Below are 18871 nucleotides of genomic sequence, written 5' to 3'. Positions count from 1 at the left end.
TTACTGACTTTATTAGACGTCTTAAGTTACATTCTGTATACTTTTATTCTTTAAGAGGACCAGCTCCATAAAAGACCATGGAGGTCTCTTTGTACCTGAATTAAAAATGCTATTTGCAATCAAATAACATTTGCTATCAGTTTTCCATGTCTATGTTAAAGAATTTTATTCTCTCTGTCAAAACTGCTTTATCACAGACTTTTGTGTATTTTCGTGCATGACCAGCATCTTTGTTGGGCTCCAGCCAGTACTAGACATAATCCAAAACTTTCATTTTCTCCTCAGCCATTCATATGTAGCCTTGCGTCTGTACTTTGGATGGCTGCTTTTCTGAATAACCCAATTACGCTTCAGCTTCAGCTTATGGACAGATGATTAAACATTCTCTTTGAGAATTTTCTGGGACGATGCAGAATTCGCTGTTCCTACAATAAGTTGTCCTGGTCCTTAGGCAGTAAAGCTTCCCTATACTACCACTGTGATGTCTGAATATTGGTAGGATGTCCTATGCATGGAAAGCTGTACTTGCTTTATGTTAGATGCAACTGAAGGTATAAATGTCCACATAGTATTATCCTGGACGGATATTATTTTTATGGTTATTTTTAGATGAAATCTCATTTTGGACAGTCTTGTTGCAGACTTTGCAGGAACTTTAGAAGACTGTACTTCTAGATGTTCTTTTTGGATCTTTTGTGACTTGTTCAATGAGTTGTCTCTATATCTTTGGAGTAACTTTGGCTGCCAGGCACTCCTGAGAAGATTCACCACTTCTCCAGGTGTTCTCCATTTTGGCACATTTAGTATGACAATGTAATACCAGAGTATTATTTGGTCAATGCCTGTTTGGCAAATTGAATTCCACAAATCAGCTCTAATGGTGGACACATATTGGCAGAACACACCAGTTTCAGCATGACCACCTAGTGCTGACCATCTAATTTGAGAATGGACCTCTCAGCTGTCCTTAAAGGCAGATCGTGGAGGAGATCAAGACTGGGCAATCATTCTGTTTTTGGGTAAATAAGCCAGAGGTGTCTATCAGCAACTTCCTGCCCCTCTTCATTCAGAACACATGCATACTTAGCTCAGCCTGTCGCGCTTTTGGAACTATTTGCTATTGGATGAATGATTATTTGGCTGAAAGTTATCTTATGTGAATGATCAGCCCCAAGGGCATTGCGATATGGGGTGCAGGGTTATCTGTCACTATTAGGTCCTGGACCTAAGGGGTATCCAAAAGGTCCCTCCCCCACATACAATCTATCACTATTCTACATGGTATAAGATCGGGGTCCAATTGCAGATTTTGCATTGAGGCCTAGAAGCTTCAAGTTACGCCTCTAGATATTATTGCCCTTTGCATAGCAATCTACACTCACCGGCCACTTTATTAGGTACACCATGCTAGTAACGGGTTGGACCCCCTTTTGCCTTCAGAACTGCCTCAATTCTTCGTGGCATAGATTCAACAAGGTGCTGGAAGCATTCCTCAGAGATTTTGGTCCATATTGACATGATGGCATCACACAGTTGCCGCAGATTTGTCGGCTGCACACCCATGATGCGAATCTCCCGTTCCACCACATCCCAAAGATGCTCTATTGGATTGAGATCTGGTGACTGTGGAGGCCATTGGAGTACAGTGAACTCATTGTCATGTTCAAGAAACCAGTCTGAGATGATTCCAGCTTTATGACATGGCGCATTATCCTGCTGAAAGTAGCCATCAGATGTTGGGTACATTGTGGTCATAAAGGGATGGACATGGTCAGCAACAATACTCAGGTAGGCTTTGGCATTGCAACGCTGCTCAATTGGTACCAAGGGGCCCAAAGAGTGCCAAGAAAATATTCCCCACACCATGACACCACCACCACCAGCCTGAACCGTTGATACAAGGAAGGATGGATCCATGCTTTCATGTTGTTGACGCCAAATTCTGACCCTACCATCCGAATGTCGCAGCAGAAATCGAGACTCATCAGACCAGGCAACGTTTTTCCAATCTTCAATTGTCCAATTTCGATGAGCTTGTGCAAATTGTAGCCCCAGTTTCCTGTTCTTAGCTGAAAGGAGTGGCACCCGGTGTGGTCTTCTGCTGCTGTAGCCCATCTGCCTCAAAGTTCGACGTACTGTGCGTTCAGAGATGCTCTTCTGGCTACCTTGGTTGTAACGGGTGGCTATTTGAGTCACTGTTGCCTTTCTATCAGCTCGAACCAGTCTGGCCATTCTCCTCTGACCTCTGGCATCAACAACGCATTTCCGCCCACAGAACTGCCGCTCACTGGATGTTTTTTCTTTTTCAGACCATTCTCTGTAAACCCTAGAGATGGTTGTGCGTGAAAATCCCAGTAGATCAGCAGTTTCTGAAATACTCAGACCAGCCCTTCTGGCACCAACAACCATGCCACGTTCAAAGGCACTCAAATCACCTTTCTTCCCCATACTGATGCTCGGTTTGAACTGCAGGAGATTGTCTTGACCATGTCTACATGCCTAAATGCACTGAGTTGCCGCCATGTGATTGGCTGATTAGAAATTAAGTGTTAACGAGCAGTTGGACAGGTGTACCTAATAAAGTGGCCGGAGACTGTATTTCAGCAGCCTTTTTTCCATTCTTTAAGACTTTACTTTAGATTCCCATTGTCTTACATTACATTTTGCTGACTTAAGTATAGTTTAAAGTGTGAAATCTGCAATAACAGAGGTATTCAGAACTCATTTTTACAGTAATATGAATTGCTTATCACAAGGGATAGATACAAAGGATATTATATTCAAGGGATATTATATTCATGACTGGCAATTTGGGATTGGATATTAAGTATATCACCAATGTCTTGGTACTGAAAATGTTAGGATGGGAAGCAATGAAACAGAAGCTTTCAGCTTGTTATTTCTTCAGGATTTTCACAATATCAGTATCTTTACCTGGAAATGCTGTAGGTGTGATTTTGCTATATGATGTGACCACATAGCTGAAAGGTATCTAATGATACAGAAATATTATGTGAATGAGAAGTATTTGACAAAAGCTTCATTCGCACCATTGTATTTTTGGACTGTGTTCTGACTACACAGTTTGTTCGGAAAAAGTTATAGTCTATTGTGAGGACATGGATTTGGAGACAATTCTCTGTGAACATACAGACTGTAGACACATATGAAAAATTGTTAAACTTTTTGCAACTCGGTGATTTTTCATATGGCAAATGCAGTAAGGTCTAAGAGACTTCTGTAAGATGTCCTCAAAAATCACTTGTTCAACCCCAACTTAAAGGGGTATTCCAATGTCTTGTCAAATAGGGGGTTTCTTAAATCCTCAGTTTTAATTTTTGACATAGGTTGATTTTTTTTGGGCTCGAAAAATTGTCCAATTGTCGGATGAACACTGTAGGGTTATAGGTTGGACTTGATGGACTGGTGTCATCATCCAACCACATCTACTATATGTAACTACAGAATACTACAATTTTATTATACCTGTTACATTGATCTATCAGTTTCATAGAATAAACATATAATTAATAAACTAAAACAAATAAGAAAAATTAATAAAACACAGCACTATCTGATATGAAACTGCTTTCAATTTCTGATGCATCTAATGTAACAAGTGTAACACAGTTATATGATACGGGTTAGGCATAGTTAAAAACATGAAATATCCTGAATGGGCAGAGCTGTATTAAATAAAAATGAATGAATAAAACATATAATCCACAGGGAAGCTTCCTTGTACTGAATAATTTGTGAACTTAGCTGTTGCAGTTCTACGTGTTTAGCCATCCTCTTACTCTGGAAAATCTGAAAATCAACACCTTGGCTGGAGAGGGTAGTCCAAAAATAGCCCTGGTCTGTAGGATGGAGAGCTAGAGTAAAACAGTATTTGCTGGAGGAGGGTCATTCACAGACTGGACTGAAAATATAACCAAAAACTTGATAATATTAAAAATAAGAAAAGTTTGAAGAATATTTGAAGACATTTAACCCCTGGTAGGTGCATTTCTTTATATCACATGGGACACTAAGCGGTTCTTCGTGCCCTGCATTATATTCCTTTTACTACATTTTTTAAAAATAATTCTTGGTAAGATAAATCTTCTTTTGAAAACATTTGTGGTATAGAAAATACCGAGGACAGAAAAATTAATTATCCTTGTTTCTTCTAACGTCAAGTTGATGAAAAATGAGCATTTCCCAGGGGCACAGCTATGATGTTTTGGCATTCGGCTGTGTAGCAGGGGTGTAATAGGAATTTGTAATGTATTACTGCAAAGGCTTCATTATATTTCATTTGCAGGCAGCATTGGGTTGAACAGCAATAATGTTGAAGCCATATAACATATCTTTCTGACATAGTAGTGCCAAATAGCAGAAAGTCATGGAATACAAGTGACCTAGATGGCTTTGACATAACACTCCACAAACTTAAAACAACACATAATAAACTGCACGCTGAAGCCCAGAGGTCTCTAATGTTTTTCCGCTCCCAAGACACTTGTAGATATGACAGGTGGTATGCTAAATACATCACATGGTTCTTACCCTAATGTTAAAGGGCTTGTTGTCCCATGATGGATATTTAACAACTATCCACAGGATTGCTGATGGGATCTACAACTTGGCTAGATCCCTACGACAGAGGTCCCAAGCTCATGTTGCTCCAAACAGCATGACACTCCATTTGATATCTTTGGGGCTGACAGATACAACAGGGGTGAACCTAGGCTTTGTGCCGCCTGAGGCGGACGTCAGAAAGCCGCCCCTCCCCCCCCCCCCGGGGGAAGGCGCGGGGCTGAGCGGAGGGGGAGGGGTGGAGCCGGCGGCGTTAGCAGGCAGGGAGAGGACCTGTTCACTGTTAAGCGTGAGGGGCGGCCGCTGGAGCAGCGCTGCGTCCACAGGGCCACCCCAATCCACCGCTTGCTTCCCATGCCGGGCTGCCGAGACAGTGACGCTAAGCCAGTCCAGGACAGCTTGTCCTGGACTGGCTTAGGTCAGCAAAAATGCACCCTCCCCCCCGGGTCCCCGGCATAGCACCACCTGAAGCGGTCACTTCAGGTCGCCTCATGAGAGGTGTGGCGCTGGTAGTTAGCCAAGTCAGTCTTCTAGACTTTAAATGGATCACTGGACATGCTCCACCACCTCATTATTCATAGATCTTCTCATTATGGCTGTGCAGTAACAAGTAATGGGGGATCTTGGGATCCCTGTTCTAGCAATTGGTGGGAGATTGGGGATAAATGTCCATTGTGGAAAACCCCCATTAACTGTCTGTGATATAGTTTTGACTATAGGTCCAAGATTCAGGAATTTTATAACATACTTTTTTTTACCACTAGAGAAACAATAATATTTAGGGCTGCCAATAACAAGGAAGCTACATGTAGTTCCCAAACCATTAGGGGGCATTCACACGGAATAAAGTGGCACTGATTCTGGCACGATAAGGGCCCCTTCACACGGAGTTTACGCTCCGTGTATTCTGTACATTTTACACGTGTAAAAATACACGTGTAAAATGTAGTTAGCCATTGAGTTCAATGGCTTTTTCGTATAACACGCGTCTTCACTGCCAGTTACTCTGTATGTATAATTGAAGCAGACAGTCCACAGAAAAAATCGTTGCAGACTTACTGTAAAAAACTTCATACCACCTTTTCACTGCCCACTAAGTAGGGCCACAGCCTTTCTGCACTTTTCCAGTTCCACCCTTCCTAACCCCAAATTTCAGCTTAATCTATTTTGCTGTTATGAGATACATAAGACTGCAGAACATTACAGATCCTGATTCTGAGTGAACCTTCCAGATCAGAATGCCCTGTGTCTAAGGAAAACATTATTGCAGTTAGTCTTCATGCACCAGCTAAGGCGGAACCGAAAATTAAACCTGCAGAGCGGAAAACAGTAAATTACAAGTCACATAATGGCCAGATATAGTGTTACCCCTCATGTACACGGAAGCTTTTTCTCAAGAGTTATTTGAAAGGTTAGGTACTCTTTAAAGTCAAGTTGACCTATAAAAGTCAGCCACCAATCCTCTTGCCCACTACTCCAATTTCTATTTTGAAGAAGCTTCTTGTAGGAATGAGTAAAGAATTTTACCGTTTTTACCAAGTGCTATATTCAGTTTCCCATTCCACTTTAAAAAATGCTGAAAAAAAAGTCCTGCAAGCAGGATTTTTTTTCTTTGCAATTTTTCAGGCAGAAGCCAGGCAAACTCCATTATAGTCTATGGGGTTTGAGAGCAACAGCTTTTTAAGCAGTTTGGAGAGACAGCGCTATATCTCCGAGATTAGTTATTTTGTATCCGTCTGTAGTGGATTACAATGTACCTCAAAAAACACAAGTGATCGGGGCAACAAGGTGGCTCAGTGGTTAGCACTGCAGCCTTGCACTCCTGGATTCGAATCCCTGTGTTTGCGTGGATTTCCTCCCATTCCACAAACACATACTTAAATGAAAAAAAAAAAAAAAGTACATTGTGATCCCTATATGGGGCTCACAATCTACATTTAAACCCCCCCCCCCAAATTATGTCACTGTATACACCAAAATGTGTTGCTTATTCCAATCCCTGAGCTAGTGAATTCCCCATAGGTATTTCAATGCTGATGCGTGCGCCATGCGGCTGGACATACAGCTCACTCCAGGGAGTGCTTAGCACAGAGTGAATTCTGCTCTCACCGTGGATTTCCATCTACAAGTAAATTTGTTAAAACTGATGTTGTTTTTAGTTCAGATGTTACTGCTGGAGCATTGCTATAATATAACCAGCAACACCCAGACCATTATTAGTCAGTGCAGCTGAGAGTGCTATGAGCCCACAATATATACATATGGACAACATGGCAGCCACCATTTATGGTAGAGAGATGAAATCCAAAGTAAGGGAGCCTTCACACAGAGTTACGGTGCGCTCATTCTGATCGTAAAAACACGTTCAGAATGAGCGCGTAAAAAGCAGCTCCCATTGACTTGAATGGGAGCCAGCTTGTCCTGGACTGGCTTAGGTAAGCAAAAATGACGCCCTCCCCGGGGCCCTGGCATAGCGCCGCCTGAAGCGGTCGCCTCGTGGGAGGTGCGGTGCTGCTCTGGTCACATACTTTGCTCGCAAGTGAATGGGCTGAGCTGCGATACCAAGCAAAGCTGCTATAGGGATACGTCATCAATTGAAGATCTGTGGGGGTCCAAAACCTGGGACCCCATGTGGATTAGCTGTTTAAAATTGGAGCTTTGCTCTGAGATCACTGCATTGACTTTGTAGGCCATTAAAAAAAAACAGAAAACAGCGCTGAGCGGCCCATAGTGTGATACCATTCGTATGAAATATTATAAAATATGTATAAGAAAGGTCGTGAACTCTGTTGAAAGCGTTGGAACCGACTCAGTCAGAGAGTTCCTCTCTGGGTGGGCTACAAGAGCAAAACTCCTAACACACTAGGGTGTGGATAGATAGACGTGCACGGACCAAGACCAAACTCACGCCTGGAGTTATGGACAATAACGAATTGCGCTCCACCACGAATATTTGAAAAACATGGCTTTATTGGCAAACACAACGTGTTCCTGGCTTTAGAAAGCCCTTTCTCAAGTGTAAACAGCCACCATCTTTCCCTGGGAAATCTGATGCTCTTGTCTGCTGCTCGATGCGTCAGGTCTCTATGAGATGTCACATTTATGGGCTGAGACGCTACACCAAGCAGAGTCACTATAACGATACGTCATCAATTATTACGCCTGTAAAAAAAACTTTTAAATTAATTTTGCTAGTGAAACTTTGGAGCTGCCATAGGACAAGTTGGTGGAAGCTAACGGCTGAGTTTAGGTCTCCGACTTGACCCCCGACTTGAATAGCTATTTTATTGCAGAGATAGCAGCGCTATTACTGCCAGGTTTTATGACCAGGACCCCTTAGTGTTTAGAGACAGTAGAGGCAGATTTACTATTCTAAGGGACTGAATTCTGTCAGACATGCGGTATCCCATGCACTTTTGAGGACGCATCTGTGAAATGTGTGACCTCCACAGACCCATTAATTTCAAGGAATTAGTCCAGAAAGCAAAATGGACAGGAATAAGACTAGGTTCACATCTGCGTAGGAGTCTATGTAGGAGACTCCACCACACATTGTGCCGCACAAGGAGAACTTTTCTCTCCGCCAGTTTTAGTATAAAACTTATAGAAAGCCCTGTCTTTTTCTCTCTTCTTACATGAGGCCTGGCCTAAAAGTGTAAAATACGCAGATTTATTACTGATACGCAGCAGTTTTTTGGCCTAAAATAATGGTAGAAAGTAAACCTGTCTTAGGTAATTTCTTGCACTAGCTTATCGTCTTGTAAAATGGGTGAAAACTCAAGAAATCTATCCCAGCGTGTTGATACATAAGGTGTCTTACGCTGGGTTCACACCAGCGTCCGGTCTCCGTCCTGAGGTTTCCGTCTTCTGCATGCAGAAGACAGAAACCTGTCAGACCGAGTCCGGTCGTGAGCGCCGGTGAGCATTTTTATGCTGTCTGCGGCCAAATGCTTTTTTTAAAAACCGGACACAAAGTCCTGCATGTCCGACTCTGTTCCGGTTAAAAAAAACGGTTTTGCCGCGGAGAGCATAAAATGCTCACGGCCGGACACTTTTCAAATCCATTCAAATGAATGGGTGTGAAAGATGCCGGGAGGTTTCCGTCTCCTGCCCAGTTTCGTGCAGAAAACGGAAACCTGTAGAACGGAGGCCGGGGCACAGATGTGAATGAGCCCTTATCCGTCATGTCTAAATTCTGGATGAGATTGGTAACTCTGCTCCAATGTGAACATGGCTAACCTATAACCAGCCTGTTCTGGAAACCACTAGTTACAACTCTCAGTTTTCTACCTGTTTTGTGTCCAGTTTGTTACATTTGTTGTTACTATCCACACAAAATGCAGAACTGCAGATTTTACTGTGTGAACATGAGTGAAGCTGATTTTATTAACACATCTCATTATTTATGACTAGTCAGAAAACCATCCTGTTTTAGCTGTAGTGACATTGTGACCAGGAGGGGAAAGCTTTAGGAGGGCAAGTGTGAGGGGGGCACAGTGTGAGGAGGACAAGTGTGAGGGGGCCACAGCTTCAGGCGGGCACGGTGTGAGGAGGGCAAGTGTGAGGGGGCCAAAGCTTCAGGCGGGCACGGTGTGAGGGGCCACAGCTTCAGGAGGGCACGGTGTGAGGGGGCCACAGCTTCAGGCGGGCACGGTGTGAGGAGGACACGGCTTCAGGCGGGCACGGTGTGAGGGGGCCACGGCTTCAGGCGGGCACGGTGTGAGGAGGACACGGCTTCAGGCGGGCACGGTGTGAGGAGGACACGGCTTCAGGCGGGCACGGTGTGAGGAGGACACGGCTTCAGGCGGGCACGGTGTGAGGAGGACACGGCTTCAGGCGGGCACGGTGTGAGGAGGACACGGCTTCCTCTCACAGTACATCACCCTGAGCTTAGTCCTGTTAGCAGCGCTCAGGCACAGCAATAGTTAATCCCCAGCGCTCCTTACTCCACCCTGATTGGCCGGGAGACACAAAGCCCTAGTAACGGAGGCCGGCCGAGGATTGGCTGGCGGTTTCCAAGACGTACGACTTTAAGAGAGCTGGACACAGAGTACGCGGGGCTGGGGGAGAGGCTGACACCAGGGGGGCAAGACGGGAAGAAGTGCTGAGACGGCGGGGGGAGAGGCCGGGAGGGAGGGAGAGAGAGAGAGAGTAATGTGAGAGTGTAACGGGACAAGAGGATTATCCGGGGGGCGATGCCAGGGGAAGCCGCGCTCTCCCTGTGATCCGGGGATGGAGAATCAGGAGCTGATCAGCGCAGCGGAGATTATCAAGGGTAAGACACATTGCACAGATATCAGAGCGGTGCTGCACCCTGTCCAGGACTGCACATATGCTTATCTATCTATCTATCTATCTATCTATCTATCTATCTATCTATCTATCTATCTATCTATCTATCTATCTATCTATCTATCTATCTATCTATCATCCTAATAATGATACTTCCATGCATATGATCAGTATTTTGGTTATCATCGCCCATTACTTACATATAAACTCAGTGTCCCACAAACAGACTGTTATTCTGCACTTCATTGTCTGTAGATAAGTATGTGCCCCCTGCCTAAAATCTTCTCCCCTGATAATAAAATAACAATAAGCGACCATCAGAACTCTAAATCCCATCCGATACATTTATATAAACTTTACAAAACACCCACTGATCTCTGATTGTCCACGATCACTGTGATCAGCGTAAAAATCATCACCGTCTATGGACAGCTTTAAGATTAGAGATTTGCCTAACACACGTCAATGACTCTCCAAAGCTTCACCTTAGATCACTTGATGGAATTGGATGGGATTTTTTTTTTTGAGAGGCGAAGATATTTATTTCTTACCATAGATCACTGTATAAAGATCGGCCATGCTAGACTGAGCGCTTTCTGAGTATAAGACTTTTCTATGAAAACTAAACTGAAGTTGTGTAGATCGTAAATTTGTCATCATATCTGTCTATCTATCTATCTATCTATCTATCTATCTATCTATCTATCTCCTATCTATCTATCTCCTATCTATCTATCTATCTATCTATCTATCTATCTATCTATCATCATCTCTATGGCACAGTTTACTTTCGAGCCTCTTTTCTCTTACTTGCTGGTTCCTCAGCTCTACTTCCTGTACTGTGTGTCTTTGTGGTAATACATTCTTTGTCCCCATAGTAACGAAATACTCAAGTGTTTCGCAAACCTAGCCCCATTGACACTGGCGGTAATAGGTGTTAATGCTAGTATGTTACAACTGTTTGGTCAGTGGCTACAAGCGTACAACAAGCCACGCACAGAACCTTTAAGATACACCCTATGTGGTCCATATATAATGGAAGTATGCATGTCTAAGGTAGGTTCATGTGCCATCATTATAAGCAAGATGCAGTGGCACCCCTGTGTGATATAGATATATATATATATATATATATATATATATATATATATATATATATATATATATATATACACACACACACTCACTCAAAGTGTGTGGAACAACCCTAGGACGCCCACTATACACTTTACAGATGAACAGATCCCCACACGTGTTCTCCAATTACCCAACTTTTCACTTACAGGAAAATATCCATCATGAAGGATCTGATTTCCCATAGCTAAATTATTTTCTAAAGTAATGTATACCTCTTAAAGGGAGTCTGTCAGCTGTAAATTGATTATAAACCTAATCCAAGTACCTTGTAGATGTGATACTATAGTTTCCGAATATTCCTCTGCTATTTAGCTTTGGAGCCCCACTTTCATTCTAATCAATATTTTATTTGCAAATTTGGGGAAATGTGCCTTGGGTTGTACCTTAGCTTCCCTGGGCTTTGGTCTGTCTTATAGATTCTCAGCACTCTTCCCACATTGAATATGAAGGTTCTGTGATCAGGTTTATAATGAATTTACTGCTTATAGATTCCCTTTAATGTTTCATGTTCTAGTCTACATTAATTTTAATCTGATAATCCAGAAAGTTTGCTAATCTAGCAGCAGGATGGTTATTATTATTATTGTTTATTTATATAGCACCATTAATTCCATGGTGCTTTACATTTGGGGGTTACATACAGTACACAGAATATACAGGTAGATATAATACTAACAATGACCGACTGGCACAGTGGGGTAGAGGGCCCTGCCCGCAAGGGCTTACAGTCTATGGTTGACAAGAGTCTGATGAATTAGGAATCTCCTAATAGGTGGAGACCCCAGCAATCTTGCATATATCACCTATCATATGGATAGGTAACAGTTTTCAATGGTAATCCATTTAGCATTCAGCTTCACTTTTTGGGGGTTGTCCTTGGGAATATTCTGAACCCTTGCAAGCGATTGTGAAGGTCTTCTCAGATTTTCATATATCCCTTTCCATCAGGTCTCACTTGCTTTTTTCATGAGCCAAATAGCACAACATGTTGCACTATTCTACCCATTAAAAAGAATAAAGAAATTGATCCAGAATTGTGTTGTCTAATGGATCCTGTAAAAACAGGAGCCACAATGACAGTGTGAATAGAGCCTTGTCCCATAGAAGTAAATAACTTATAATGGGTAATTGACACCTGATTAAAGGAGCTTTACTGTCTTAGTTGTCACCAACTACTGTATATTTTCTGTAAAATGTATTGTGTAGTTATAATCCAACAGCAGGCCATAAAACAATTCAATGTTCTAGTCCAGACCACTAGAACCACCACTAAACTGAATTTAGACCATCATAGAAGTGACCCTGGGACACCATAGCAGCCTCAGATGATCTGTGTTTGTCTTTCAAGTATAAGGTCAGGTTGTTGTGGTTATAATATGGACCCACATAGGGGGCCACAGGAAAAAAGCACTGTAGGAAATACTGCAGCGGCAACGCATCACGTTTTTTCCCGCAGCGCTTTTTACACAAAGTTCGCATAGGTTTCGTCTGCAAACATTCTGCTTCCATTATATCTATAGGGAAAACACTGGGTGTTTCTGTAGGTATAATTGACACGCTGCGATTTCCAAATTCGCAATGATTTTGGAAATCGCAGCGTGTCCACTGCACGTGTTTTTCCGCGATGTGTGGATGGAATTTGCTAGAGTCCCATCCACTTTGCAGGGACTGAAAAATGCTGCGGTTTTTACCTCTGTGTTTCTGCTGTGGCCAAATCACTGCGTTTACACCACGAGGGGCCCCGGCCTGAAATGGGATTACAGTTAGTGAACGTTAAATGTTGTGATCGGATTGTTAAAGGGAATGTGCCACATAAAAATAATTTTTTTTTCCAATCTGCAGACAGCATGCTATAGAGCCGGACTCGCTAAGCATATTCATAGCTAGTTTTGTTAGGAGTTTTATAGAACTTGCCATTTATTCCCTTAAATAAAACTAACTTTGTAACGCGCGGTACATGACTCAATAGTACAAGAAACATTGTAAGATTATCTTCTCAGGAAGACATATTTTTCTCGTTTGCCTGGCACCTCTTCTACTCCCCCATCCCTCCTAAGCTCTTCTCTCACTCTTAAATCTCTGTAATCTCACAAGATGGGCTGTCGCTCCACTTACAAGGGTCTACCACCTCCCCCAAACCTATTCTACTGCTACCATCATGTTACAGAGCACTTTACTGCCTTGTTCACTTAACACTTTAAACTTCTTTTTCTCCAAATCTATAAAAGTAACATAATAAAGGTAAGGTTTTTTTTTGGTTTGTTTTTTTTTTTATAAATATGATGTGCTCTGGACCAGTTGCCTATACTTGGGGGGGGGGGGGAAGAGGAAGAGAGGGAGGTGGTAGGCTCCCTTTAAAGAGGACCATTCATTGCAAATTGCCGGTGGCATATACTACTAGAAAGCTGACAATGCTCTGAATTCAGAGGGGGCCACATGGTGGCTCAGTGGTTAGCACTGCAGCCTTGCAGCGCTGGAGTCCTTGGTTCGAATCCCGCCAAGGGCAAAAAAACACCTTCAAGGAGTTTGTATGTTCTCCCCGTGTTTGCGTGGATTTTCATCCCATACTCCAAAAAAGACATACTGATAGGGAAAAATGTACATTGCGAGCTCTATGTGGGGCTCACAATCTACATTAGAAAAAACATAAATAAAAAAAAATGCTCTGAATCCAGTGCACTGTCAACTTTGCAGGTACACTAAGTGATCAAAAGTATCCAGACACCCCCAAAAACATCCGTTTTTCATATTAGGTGCATTGTACTCCATATCAGCGACCTCAGTAGACATTAGACATCGTGAGAGAGCAGAATGGGGCGCTCTGCGGAACGTGGTCAGGTGATTGGGTGCCACACATCACGGAGGTCAATGCCAAACGACGCCTCGCTTGGTGTAAGGAGCGTAAACATTGGATGACTGAACAGTGGAAAAACGTTGTGTGGAGTGACGAATCACGGTACACAATGTGGCGATCCGATGGCAGGGTGTGGGTATGGCGAATGCCCAGTGAACATCATCTGCCAGTGTGTGTAGTGCCAATAGTAAAATTCGGAGGTGGTGGTGTTATGGTGTGGTCGTGTTTTTCATGGAGGGGGCTTGCACCCCTTGCTGTTTTGCATGGCACTATCACAGCACAGGCCTACATTGATGTTTTAAACACCTTCTTGCTTCCCACTGTTGAAGAGCAATTTGGGGATGGCGAGTGCATCTTTCAACACGATCGAGCACCTGTTCATACTGCACGGCCTGTGGCGGAGTGGTTACATGACAATAACATCTCTGTAATGGACTGGCCGGCACAGAGTCCTGACTTGAATCCAATAGAACACCTTTGGGATGTTTTGGAACGCCAACTTCGTGCCAGGCCTCACCGACCTACATCGATACCTCTCCTCAGTGCAGCACTCCGTGAAGAATGGGCTGCCATTCCCCAAGAAACCTTCCAGCACCTGATTGAACGTATGCGTGCGAGAGTGGAAGCTGTCATCAAGGCTAAGGGTGGGCCAACACCATATTGAATTCCAGCATTACCAATGGAGGGTGCCACGAGCTTGTAAGTCATTTTCAGCCAGGTGTCCGGATACTTTTGATCACATAGTGTATGTTCATGGGTGACATTAGTTTCCACTGTCAGAAGGGCAGGCCTTACAGCCTAGCATCATCGCTAGGAGGAGCGGAACGTCCTGACAATACTATTGCATAGGCTTGTACTGTTGAGCTGTAAAGCTCACCCTTCTGACAGTGGAGGGATATTGGTGCTGAAATGAATTACTGTACTGTTCAGCACTTCTCTATAATATCCTATATAGTGCTGGTCTGCTTCTGAGTGAATGAGTATGGTGCAGAATCTCTCAATCTAGGTGTATACAGTATGTGCACACTCGTACAGGGAAGGCTGTCAGACACTAAGTAGGCCCAACCATTCCTACACCCAAAATGAGCAGAGGTGTAGTGAATAAGTTATGCTACTTTTCATACAAAACTATACATCATTCAACTCGGCTCTTCCTACTCTATAATATGTGGCTTCTGCATTTTCAACATGACAGGTTTGCTTTAAATGACTATAAAATGTGCATTTGCAACAAACATTTTTTGGAGATGTGAAGAAATCCTTTGAGATATTTATTAAGGAATAGCAACATAATTTTGTGTATTATGTTTGTGACTGAAGAAGTGTTCACTATACATACCGCCATCACCATACATGATGTCTGATGACCCTACAGCGGGGCATGAATCTATGCTAGACAGACCCTCATTCTAGAGGCAGCTGCTGAATAAAACTTTAACACTGAGCGACGTTCCTTCTTCTTTCTAGATCGCCTGTACTTTGCAACCTTGAGGAACAAACCAAAAAGTACTATAAACACCCACTACTTCTGTACTGATGAAGAGCTGGTGTATGAGAAGTAAGTGCGGCTCATTTCCACGTTTTTTTAGGGATATGATACTTTCTTTATTCTATGCAAATTTTTATAAAGTATAAATATGTCTTCTCTGAAATCTGAGCTTGTCTAAAAGATTTTTCACCAATGTAAATGCAGCCCTTCGGGTTATAGACAGTGGGGGAATTTACCAACATATCTACTCCGGCTTTCTGGCCCTTTTTCGCACCAAAGATGTGGCACATTTCCATTCTGCACCTCGCTCGCCATGGTCCACACATATAGGTTTTCGAGACTCCTTACCTGACCTATTTATTATAACTCATGCCAGCTATCTTACATGAGTTCTACAGAAATTATATGTCAGTTCTTGGCTGGTGTAGACTTCCATCCTGGAACAGGGGCCGCAGTTTCTAGATAATTCAGGCATGCCTAGCGCCAATTGGGGATTTTATTGATACTGGCGTATGAAACCCCCGTCTTAGTAAATCTGCCCCAGTATGTGTTGGAGTAAAAATTTCTCAAATGAAGATGGTTACTTCTTGGTGTGGTGATGAGTGTTAAAGGAACGGCACTTCCTCTAGTGTTGAGGGGTGCTAAGCTTCGAGAATGGGCATCTTATCACATTTTGCATAACTATTGGGTAAGCATATTTATTGTATTGAATGAGTTACAGCCTGTAATAGCTGCATTTACCTTTGTGCATCCTTCAGAGCTGTAAATCTCTAAGAATTTGCTGCTATATCCATTGACTGCAATAAGCTTGCCCTGGTAGTTTTCATTCTGGAAAGTGACCTCTTTACACTGGGCACTGTACAGTAAGGTGAAAATCAAGCTCTTTTGCTGGACTGTAAGAGCTCAGATAAGCTGCTGTAAATGCATCTATTATCCTATATCATCCTACAGAAGTGTATTTACAGAGTTACATGTTTTGTGAATGTATTCTATATACTGTATAAGCTCTTGACATAGAGACTGTTATAATATTGGGCACCAAAACAAACCGCTCTCGTTGCTCAGAAATCATTCCAACTGTGCTGGAATCAGTAGAGCGATGCCTATTAAGGTATAAGATCTCGAGGTGGTAGAAGGTCTTACATAGTTACATAGTAGATGAGGTTGGATAAAGACATCAGTCCATCAAGTCCAACCTATAACCCTACAATCCCCTACAGTGTTGATCCAGGGGAAATCAAAAAACCCCATGAGGCTTATGCCAATTGCCCCAATTCAGGGAAAAAATTCCTTCCCGACTCCAAATTGATCAATTCTTGGTCTTCTTTAAGTAGTTCCAGCCACTTAGCAGTGTCTATATGGCTCTTGTCACTGTATTATCCATGAAGTAGTATTGGATATGTAGGTAGTTCCACACTACTGTTTTAATATCTGTCGTGGATCAGATTAAGACTTACATAATGGTTGTCCAGGTTCTTTTTTCCCCTTGAGGCTGGAGAGGGGGGGGGGGGGGGGGTAAAAAAAACTCCCCTATTCCCAGTGCCCCAGGCCAATGGACTTGTACAAGTGACTGCTGAGTCAGCGGCCTAAGGAAAGCACCTGAAACATCACAGGTAACTTATGTAAGTGACGTCCTGGGTCCTATCCTTAAGCCCCTGAGCTGGACTGGTGAGGCAGAGAAGGGTCCTCTTTAAAACTGGCATTTTGATGAGTCCGACACCACTTTCCATTTGTATCCTCTTTAATAACAAGGTTGAAATAGAAACAGAAGAGTAATAAATATGCTTTCTGTGCATTCAGTGACTATTATATTACAGTATTAATACATGTACTGGTAGTCCACAGAAAGTGCATATTATGGTACTTTATTACACCCAGCCCTTTTACATTATGCAGCAAGCACAGTTCAGTGAGCTGGAGCCTGGGGGTGTCTGATATATTCCATGCAGGCTTCCTTCTTCTTCCGCCATCAGCTGCAATTGATCGACAGATTCTTAACTGTGTTCAGTAGTTGGATGGTAGCGCGAGGAAGCCCGTATCAGGTATATCTGACTCCTTTTCCTAGTGCCAGCTCACTCAGCCTTTATTTTTATTTATTTCTTTTAACAGAAATGCAAAAATGAAGATTAAAATCATAAACTTCAAAATTTTTCATTTTAGACAAAATTACCCAGCCCTAGCTATAAGATCAAATCTAAGGGAGATTAAAGTTCTTTACATGCATGAAGGTATATAGATGAATTCTTAGCAATGGAAACTGTGTAAAGATTTAAGCCTAATGGTTCACACAAAGTATGACAGTCTCTGGTCTAGTGAACATGTTGTCACGCAGCACTGACCTACTTTTCTGAAAAGGGCCTCATCATTGTTAATTCAGGAGGTTTTTGTTATACCTCTATTGTTAATAAACGGATAAGGGAGCAATAAGAAGAAATAATGTTTTGGGGGTTCAATAATATGCAGTCATTGGAAGACTCTTGGGAAGTGTGAAGTCTAGAAATGACCCATTATGATGCTCAACTAGCTTATACAGTATGATCCATTATGGGATAGATGAGACTCTAAGGCAGGGGTAGGGAACGTACGGCTCTCCAGCTGTTGCAAAACTACAACTCCCAGCATGCATACTTACTCTTCTTTTCTTGGAACTCCCATGGAAGTGAATGGAGCATGATGGGAATTGTAGTTTCACAGCAGCTGGAGAGCCGAAGGTTCCCTACCCCTGCTCTAAGGTATTGCTTCACATCTGCTTTTGTATTCCGTCCGGGGAGAGTTTGCATGGAGACCCCCCGAACGGAATGCAAACGCAATTGTAAGCGCTGTGCTGTAAAAGCACACGGACCCCATACAGTGTAATGGGCTCTGTGTGCTTGCCATGCACTGCCCGCATGAATCATGTCCACATAATTCTTGCGGGCAGTGCACGGCAAGCACACGGTCCCATTATAGTCTATGGGGGTCCGTGTGCTTTTACAGCACAGCGCTTGCAATTGCGTTTGTATTCCGTTCGGGGGGTCTCCATGCAAACTCTCCCCGGACGGAATACAAAAGCAGATGTGAACAGGGCATTAGACTTCTTAATACCTGTTTTCTGGTAACTTATACTGTACTGTGCACAGTGCATCCTTCATCATAGTTCTCATTGCTCTACCCATGTAGGCAGACGATAGGGGATGCCAGGCCTGAAGGGGAATCATTAGTTAGTATGACCTCTTGTTGCAGGCAGAGTATTAGGAAAGCTCAGGACTGCTACGCTACAGTTTAGAAAAACGTTCGGGTTGCGCAGGTTTAAAGAACATGGCTGCGTTCTTCTTCAGTTTGGCAGTGCAGCTGTCTAGTGAAAATAAGGCTGTAGTACCACGTTGCGAAAACGATGCAGCAGACAATGCTTTGTTTTTCAGTACCTGCAAAGGGGATGGGATTCTGGCTAATCCCATCCACCCATTGCAGAAATAAATCTGCAGTGGAAAAACTGCGTTTTCAAAAGCATTTGCGTTTTTTGAAAATTGCAGCATGTC

The 18871-nt window shown here is 43.0% G+C and overlaps 1 protein-coding gene across 2 annotated transcripts in view; it reads left to right on the top strand.

Annotated features, from left to right (window-relative positions):
- Nucleotides 1-9681: 9681 nt before the first annotated feature.
- The window catches only part of CDC14A (cell division cycle 14A), a 67421-nt gene continuing 58231 nt past the window's right edge, over nucleotides 9682-18871 (top strand). For both annotated transcript variants that reach the window (XM_075286659.1, XM_075286658.1), the window contains exons 1-2: nucleotides 9682-9856; nucleotides 15332-15422. In XM_075286659.1, the coding sequence (XP_075142760.1) occupies nucleotides 9814-9856; nucleotides 15332-15422 (134 nt within the window). In that variant the 5' untranslated portion in view covers nucleotides 9682-9813. The remainder of the gene's footprint in view (nucleotides 9857-15331; nucleotides 15423-18871) is intronic.

The sequence above is a fragment of the Leptodactylus fuscus genome, chromosome 9 (genome assembly GCF_031893055.1).
Source record: "Leptodactylus fuscus isolate aLepFus1 chromosome 9, aLepFus1.hap2, whole genome shotgun sequence".
Taxonomy (NCBI): Eukaryota; Metazoa; Chordata; class Amphibia; order Anura; family Leptodactylidae; genus Leptodactylus; species Leptodactylus fuscus.
Note: the sequence above shows the minus strand (reverse complement) of the source record. Positions and strands in the feature narration are given on the sequence as shown.